At 47.4% G+C, this 8,474-nt stretch overlaps 2 protein-coding genes across 2 annotated transcripts in view; both read right to left on the bottom strand.

The window, feature by feature from the left end:
* LOC310756702 (carnitine O-acetyltransferase-like) overlaps positions 1-8,474 on the bottom strand; it is a 165,320-nt gene that overhangs the window by 25,100 nt on the left and 131,746 nt on the right. The gene's annotated exons all lie outside the window — the stretch shown is intronic.
* On the bottom strand, positions 848-7,888 carry LOC310756840 (uncharacterized protein). Its single transcript, XM_083601686.1, has 5 exons — positions 7,793-7,888; positions 6,617-6,699; positions 5,258-5,384; positions 3,005-3,115; positions 848-2,128 (listed from the first exon to the last, which is right to left on the bottom strand). The coding sequence occupies exons 1-5, from the start codon at positions 7,869-7,871 to the stop codon at positions 984-986; spliced, it is 1,545 nt and encodes a 514-aa protein (XP_083457812.1). The 5' UTR covers positions 7,872-7,888; the 3' UTR covers positions 848-983.

Genomic DNA, 8,474 nt, shown 5'->3' on the forward strand with positions numbered 1-8,474 from the left:
TCACATTTCCAAGCTTAGTGCTGCGCAAAACTCTCTAGGCGATTTGTTAACAGGGAAATACAACTCTCATGGGTCATTCCATGTCAAGTGATTCAGTGACTTTTACCTTACCGTTTTATATTGCTTTCAGTTTCAGTTTCCTAAAAGTAGTATAAGGGAAGATCCCAGATTTCAGCAAGCTATCGTTCTGCTTTGAAATACATTTTTAAAAGAAAAGCCTGACTAGCTTTTAAGTAAATAACTTTTAAAAGAAATGCCTGAAGGTCTTTTTATTCTGCTATATTTTACTCCAAGAAAACCCACTTATGCTTAATAGAATCCAATAAGGCAGACAGGTACGTACAAAATATTTTTATTAACTGTGATGTCATTGAGATCCCAACATGAAATTTTGCAGGAAGCTCTTAGAAATATGAAATATTCCATACATTTTTGGGGGTGAAATCTTAATCATATTGATTTTTTAGCTTAATTTTAAAATTTAAAGGAGATCCATCATGTACCACATCATATTAAACTTCTGAAGAGATCTATATTTTTAGTTTTGAAGTATCTCCATTCTGGGCTGAGCTTTTAAAGTTTTTGTGCAGTAGGGCATGATCAAAATTGTCAATTTTTTGAAATTCCAAACCTTCATACGTCAAAAAAGGGACGAGATGAAAGAATTAAAAGTTTAGATTTAAACACAGTTTTGCTCATTCAACAAGCGTACAAAGTTTTAAGAAAATTGGATTTACAATTTTATAATATGCAGAGAATAACATGAGCTGAAAAACCAGAGAGAGGAGCTGAGGGAAGTCTGGGGTGGGGGTTCTTTTTAGGGGAGGGGGGAGGGAAAAAATGGGGGGAGGGGGAGGATGTGTTTTTGATAAATTGTTATGTTGAAATTCCTAATAAAAATATTTTAAAAAGAAAGAAAATTGGATGGCAAAAAATCAATTAAAAATTGGATCACTTGATATGGAATGACCCTCACCCGAGATTCAGAGTGCTTCTTGTTTGACTGCTCCAGGACAAGGCAACTTGCCTGCGGCCGACAGCTTCTCTTTCACGTGAAACTTCTGGTGCTTCACGATGTGTGACCGGTGAGAGAAGCACTTCCCGCACTCCAGGCACTTGTAGGGCCTCTCGCCCGTGTGGACCCTCTTGTGAGCCAAGACGTTCGAGCGGTCAGAAAAGCACTTCCCACACTCGGAGCAGGCGAAGGGCTTTTCCCCCGTGTGGACCCTCTTGTGCCTGGCCAGGGAGGAGCTGTCGGCGAAAGATTTCCCGCACTCGGAGCAGGCGTAGGGCCTCTCCCCCGTGTGGATGCGCTGGTGTTTCACGAGTCCCGACTGCTGGGCAAAGAACTTGCCGCACTCCAGGCACGTGTAGGGCTTCTCGGAGGTGTGGACGCGGCAGTGCTTCACGAGCGCCGAGGGCCGGGGAAAACACTTGCCGCATTCCAGGCACTCATAGGGCTGCTCCCCGGTGTGTATCATCCAATGGCTCACGAGCGCAGAGTGCTGGTCAAAACATTCCCCACACTCCAGGCACTTGTAGGGGTTGGCTCCCTGGTGAACTCTCTGGTGCGCCACGACGTGCGACCGGTCAGCAAAGCACTTCCCACACTCCAGGCACTTGTAGGGCTTCCTCCCCGTGTGGACCCTCTGGTGCCTCACGAAGGCCGGGTGGTCGGCAAAGTGTTCCCCGCATTGCAAGCACTTGTGGGGCTTCTCCTGCAGGTGGGTTTTCTGGTGGGCCGCAAGGGACGACTCCTGAGCGAAGCCCTTCCCGCACTCCAGGCACGTGTGGCGAGGCCCGCCGGCCGCCGCGTGGACGCGCCGGTGCTTCACGAGGGACGAGGGCTGAGGGAAACACCTCCCGCACTCCAGACATTCGTACGGCTCCTCTCCGGTGTGGACCCTCCAGTGGCTCACGAAGGCTGCGTGCTGTTCGAAGCCATCGCCGCATTCCTGGCATTTGTAGGTTTTCTCTCCCGCACGGGTCGCGGCGGGGCCCGGCTGCCGAGCAAAACACTCCCCGCACACCAGACACCGGAAAGATCTCTTGCCCACCAAGATTCTCTGGGGCACGACACCGCAATGATTCCCACACCGGGGGCACGCTTCCATTTCCAGAGGGTCACCTGGTGGGAGAAAGGAGGATTTCTTAGTCCATGTTTTAAACTAATGGAATCAGAGAACTGTAGAGTTGGAAGGGAGCCAAAGAGTCATCTACTCCAACCCCTTTCAAATACATATACAGTGGTACCTCGGGTTACATACGCTTCAGGTTACACACTCCGCTAACCCAGAAATAGTGCTTCAGGTTAAGAACTGTTTCAGGTTAAGAACGGACCTCTGGAACGAATTAAGTACTTAACCCGAGGTACCACTGTACATACATACACGCCTGCGTAATTTTATCTGTACGCTGCCTTTCCACAGTTCAAACCGTGGTTCAAAGGCGGTTTACAACATGAAACAAATACATACCCACGACGTAGCAAAAGTAGTCAAAATCAATAAATGAATCATTAAAAAATACAAAACCAAACTGAACGATTCCCACATAAATCGCAACAAAATCTAAAATAAAAATACAAAAAAGCAGCAGCGCTCAACAAATAAACCCAAACACCCCGGCCTACTGCAAGAATCTCAGCTAAAGCATCCCTGAGAGACGGCCATCCAACCCACGTTTTATGTTCTATGGAGTTTGCGGATCCCGTTCACATCCAGAGGTATCACTGTATCTTAATTATCTTGAGATGGTGGTTAAAAGGTGATTTAAGAAATGGATGGTGATGATTTTGTCGAATCTATACTGTTACGTTTTGGTTGGAACAGCCTTACTTGTTTTTATGATTCTATTATTGTAACTCGCCCTGGGATATTGTGGATAAGAAATTTAATTAATAAACAAATGCACAAGGGGGAAGGAGTGTTCCAGACCATCACTAAAAGGGAGGCAAGGGGAGAACATCAACTGGCTGAGGGGGTTTTTATCACCAACAACTTACCTGAGCAGGCATCAAGGATCCCTGCTTCACTTCTGTTTTGGGATTCAGGTACCCAGAGTTCTTCTCCTCGTTCCATCTGGGAGATGAGTTCAGGCTTTGGGCACAGAAATCCTGTAGGCAAGGCAATGTGAGAGTGTCAGTTTGCATTTCGCAGTACAGAAAGTATCGATCTTTCCTATTCTGCTTAGTTCAAGAGGGTTCTAGAAAGTTTATTTCTATGTGAAAGAAACAGGAAGGTTTCTGTTGTTTGGATTATTTCTTCTGGGAAGCTGAGTACAGCTGGTTTTAACTGCTTCTGTTATCTTTTTGTCAAGGCCATACTGACTATAATAGTAAGACCAGGAGGAGCCTGGGCCTCACTCACTTTCTTTTCTGTCTCCTTTGTTCTGGTGTTCTGTTTCTGTTTGCTATAGTGTTACAGTTTAAACTTATTATAAGTACTGTAAGTTTTATTGTAATTGCCGCAACTGGATTTTTTATGGACTGTGCCAACCCTGAATGTGCTGGATTTGTGACCATTATTGTCAGAGCTGCCCGAGGTCCCAGCTCACAAAGGACCAACGCTGCTTCGTTGTTAAGTACGGAAGTCTTTATTGAAGTTCAGTTTCACTTCCAGAGCCGCAGCGTGCAGCTCTACGTCTCAAACTTCAGACCGCTGAAGCTCCGTCTGAGTCTCCTCCCCCCAGACACCAGTTTAAGACTCTAGCCTTGCTCCACCTCTTCCTCTGTTCTTTCCGCCTCTGGTTCCGCCTGTCCGTCGGGGTCTCGCCCTTTCTAGACTCTTCTGACGCTGAATCCCCTGAGCCTTCCCCCTCCCTCCGGCGGGCTTTAGGAGCTGGTTCCCAATCCGGGTCTCCTGCTGTCCCCTGCGCCTGTACATTTGAACTTGGCGCGCGCGCCCAGCCAGAAACTTTCCTCCTGACCGTTTCACTGCTGCTGTCACTGCTTCCCCCTTCGGGGAGGCTAGCTGCAACTGACCTTCCCTCCGTTCCCCCACTCTCCGATGGAGGCGTGGTCAGCCCTGACTCATCTTCTCTCCCCGCTGGAGGAGACGCTGGTCCTGACACATGTGACTCTTCCCCCCCACTATGCTCTGGTGGGGAAACTGGTCCTGATCCCCCGCTGCTGCTTTGGGGTTCCGCTCTGGCTCCTTGTTTCTGGTGCGTCCCCCCTGGGACCCCCCTTGCCCTGACCATCGGCGCCCCCTTCTGGGAATCTTCTGATTCGCTGGAGAAGCTCATGGAATCTCTCGGGCCACTGTCATACTCCCCTACGCTGCCCTCGGATTCTTCCCCTTCGCTCTCCATTTCCTCTCTCCCCTGTGCTCCTGCTTCCGAGCCCCTGACAATTATGCTCATTTGCCTTCAGTACCAGCAAAGCTCTGCTGGATGAAGTACAATTCCCTCTGGTCTATTTTTTGGGAACTCTGCTGTGTGTTTAAGTTTCTTCCTGCTCCTCCTTCATGGCCGACAGAGAGTACTTGATGTACCTTGTCATAATTCCTTAAATAGTGCTAGTCAAACTGAGTCCTGGGGAAATATGAGATTCCTCAGAAGCTCTTCATGGGTACATAAGAAGAATTCCCACAGATAATAATAATAATAATAATAATAATAATAATAATTTATACACCGCCCTCCCCAGCCAAGGCCGGGCTCAGAGCAGCTTAGAAGCAATAATAAAAACAAGTTGAATGATTACAACTTAAAAACAAAATTAAAATACAACATTTTAAGATGAGCTTCCATCTTATATAGTGCAGATATAGGTTGATATAGGTTTTCCCAGTAGTGATGTATGGAAGTGAGAGCTGGACCATAAAGAAGGCTGATTGCTGAAGAACAGATGCTTTTGAATGGTGCTGGAGGAGACTCTTGAGAGTCCCATGGACTGCAAGAAGATCAAACCTATCCATTCTGAAGGAAATCAGCCCTGAGTGCTCACTGGAAGGACAGATCCTGAAGCTGAGGCTCATGAGAAGAGAAGACTCCCTGGAAAAGACCCTGATGTTGGGAAAGATGGAGGGCACAAGAAGAAGAGGACGACAGAGGAGGAGATGGGTGGACAGTGTTCTCGAAGCTACCAGCATGAGTTTGATCAAACTGTGGGAGGCAGTGGAAGACAGGAGTGCCTGGCATGCTCTGGTCCAGGGGGTCACGAAGAGTCCAACATGACTAAACGACTAAACAACAACAACAGGTTGACAGCCTCAGCGAGGATCAGGCCTCTACATCGAGGCTGCAAACTCCTTACCCAGTGAGGTTACATTCCCATAGTTCTCCATCATGACATCCCTGTACAAGGCCCTTTGGTCTGGATCTAGCAGAGCCCCCTGGCTCTCCGTGAAATACACAGCCACATCTTCAAAAGTCACCGGACTCTGTAAGAATAAAGGGTTCTGTCTAGTTCCCACTACTTCATGAACGACGTTTCAGGGTTTTTTAAAAAATGTAATCAGTTAGTCAGTGAAGAGTTTGAAAAGATTTATGGCATGTCAGCTTTAAAAAATGTGATTTTGCAACAACTTCTTTGTATGGGTAACATTCCTAGTTCTAAGCCAGGCATAAGCAAACTCGGCCCTCCAGATGTTTTGGGACTACAACTCCCATCATCCCCAGCTAACAAGACCAGTGGTCAGGGATGATGGGAATTGTAGTCCCAAAACATCTGGAAGTCCGAGTTTGCCTATGCCTGTTCTAAGCCCTTTGCTCCTGGACAGGCAGGTGTCATTTTGGCTATATAAGCACCGGCAAAAGGAAAACTTAGGTCACTTTTAGTATGTACACTATGATGTTAAATATGCTTACCACTGACAAAGAGGGTAAGTAAACCTCAACATCGCAGGCGGGGAACAAAAGGCTAGTGCCTTTTCTGGCCTTAGGAGGCTGGATTCTCCCTACCCAACCTCTTCCATTTTAATGGGAGTTAGAATCACAGAGTTGGAAGGGACCACAAGGACCATTTAGCAATGCAGGAACTTTTCACCCAATTCTTATTCTTATTATTTTTGAACATGGTTCTCCTATCCTGTTCCAATAGCTCTGTAGATCAGGTGAGCAGCAGAGCCTGTACAGTGGTACCTCGGGTTAAGAACTTAATTCGTTCCGGAGGTCCGTTCCTAACCTGAAACTGTTCTTAACCTGAAGCACCACTTTAGCTAATGGGGCTTTCTCCTGCTGCCGTGCAATTTCTGTTCTCATCCTGAAGCAAAGTTCTTAACCTGAGGTACTATTCTGGGTTAGCGGAGTCTGTAACCTGAAGCATCTGTAACCTGAAGCATCTGTAACCCGAGGTACCACTGTATTTCTGAGCCCCAGCAGAAAATAAGGCCACTGGCTTGGCATCCCCCAGCTCTGGAAAAGCCTGTCCTAACTTGGCACCGTCCAGATGTTGCACTCTAGTGCCCATCAGTCCTGGCCAGCATGGCCAATGGTCAGGGGGATGATGGGAGTTAAGAGTCCAGCAGACACAGCAGCGGGAAGGGACCAGGCTTGGGTCAGTTGCCTGTCATACATATCCTGCTGAACCCAGCGGGACCGGACTCAAGTCCAGGGCAGCAGCCATAGGTGCCTGTTCCTTCCCCAGCACCTGCCGCAGAGCCTTTCTCCTTACCTGAGCCAGCTCTGTTGCTGCCCTGGCCATTTCTACAGACAGGGAGGATAATCCGGATTCAAGCGCCGACATCATTCTGCACCCTGCGGGGGACCAAAGGGTGGCTTATCAAAATTGGGGATACGAGCAAGACAGAGCCACATACATGCAACCCTCTTCGCCCCACTTGTTCCCAGAGCATCCTCTACTTCACTTTCCCCTTTTCTCCCCTCCCCCAACCAAATAATAATAATAATAATAATAATATTTAAAAAATTATTTATACCCCGCCCTTCCCGGTTCAGAAAATCAGGCTCAGGGTGGCTAACAACAAATTTAAAACACTTAATTGATGCAACAAAAAAACAGCATAAAATACAGTATAAAACGCGAATAACAATAAATTCAGAATTCAAAAATCAATTTGGGGGAAATCCATCCAATAAACATTAGAGGATCACCAGGGCTAGCTGGCTAAATTAGTCCTATTTGGGCCAGCGAGGAGACCAGGGGAGAATTAGCTGTGGGATCTCAGTAAACAACCCTGTCAGGCTGAGAGAGACACACAGAGAGAAAACAGAGCAGAAGAGAACAGAAGAGAGGAGAGAAAGAGAGAGAGAATATGAATAAGTCTGATCATGGGATAGCCAAGTGAGCTTCAAGGCCATTGGGTACCCAATCTCCCTCGTCTCAGTCCAACCCTCTAACCACAATGCCCACACTAGCCTTCTGGATAAAAGGTGCCCTCTTAAAAAAAAAGAAAGAAAAAAGACTTTTGACTATCTCTAGCCTCTTCCGGGACCAAGAGGGCAGCCATCCCTAAACTGCAGACCAACAGCCTCCCAGGCAAGGTTGCCATGGGAGTGTGGAGAGACAACTGGCAACAGGTTGATGGAGTCCTACTGAGTGTGCAGGCAAGGACCCACCCCCCCATGCCAGCCAGAAAAGCCACGGGCATTAGTCAGCCATTTCAGCTACTTCCTTTGGGAGCCTTATTTGCCTTCTTTGTCTGGTATGCCCCCCCCCCCGCTTTTAGTTTTATTTTTCAGTCCGGAAAGCACTTATCCAGCAACAATGGCAGTGCGTGCAAAGAGAGGAGCCTTTTTGCAAAAAAGAGGAGTTCTTCCCCCTCCTCCTCCTCCCAGCTCCATGACGTCTTTCGCCCCTCCAGGGTCCCCCAAAAGCCAGCCCGCCCACCCACCCCTTGCGCGCCTTCGCGGGGCTCCTGCGGGCGCTTCCTCGGCGTCGCTCCTGACAATTCCATCGCATCCCTCATCCGGGCTCCTCCAAGCAGGGGCGCACGGAAGCCCAGTGGCCGCTGGGAATTGTAGTCCTTTGGCCCGCGCTCTTCCGTTGCGCGAGGTTACGTTTTGCAAAGGGGGTTTCTGGGAATTGTAGTCCTCGCTTCCCTGCTCTGCTCGCAGCTGGGGCTTTGGAAACGAGTGTTGGTGCTTGCTTTTGGCAGTTCTTGCGTGGTGGGAGGGGGGCAGCCTAATGTTGTTTTTGTTGTTTAATAATAATAATAATAATAATAATAATAATAATAATAATAATAATAATAATGTAGTATATTGTATTTTAAAATTGGGTTTCAGAGTTTTTAGGGGTTTTTGAATGTTTTATGTAGTTTTTCAGTTTCAGTGTTCTGTATGGGACAATGACAATAAAGATATTGTATTAATAATAATAATAATAATAATTTTATTGTATTTATACCCCGCCCTCCCCGGCCAAAGCCGGGCTCAGGGTGGCTAACCCCAGTAAAATCACAATGGAAACATAATAGGTGGGGGGAACCCAATTTAAAATACAGGTTAAAATGCAATTTAAAAAGCAGCCTCATTTTCAGAGTAGCCCCCGCCTTTCCCGCTGACAGATA

This window comes from Podarcis filfolensis, assembly GCF_964270895.1.
Source record: "Podarcis filfolensis genome assembly, chromosome: 2".
NCBI classification, from domain to species: domain Eukaryota; kingdom Metazoa; phylum Chordata; class Lepidosauria; order Squamata; family Lacertidae; genus Podarcis; species Podarcis filfolensis.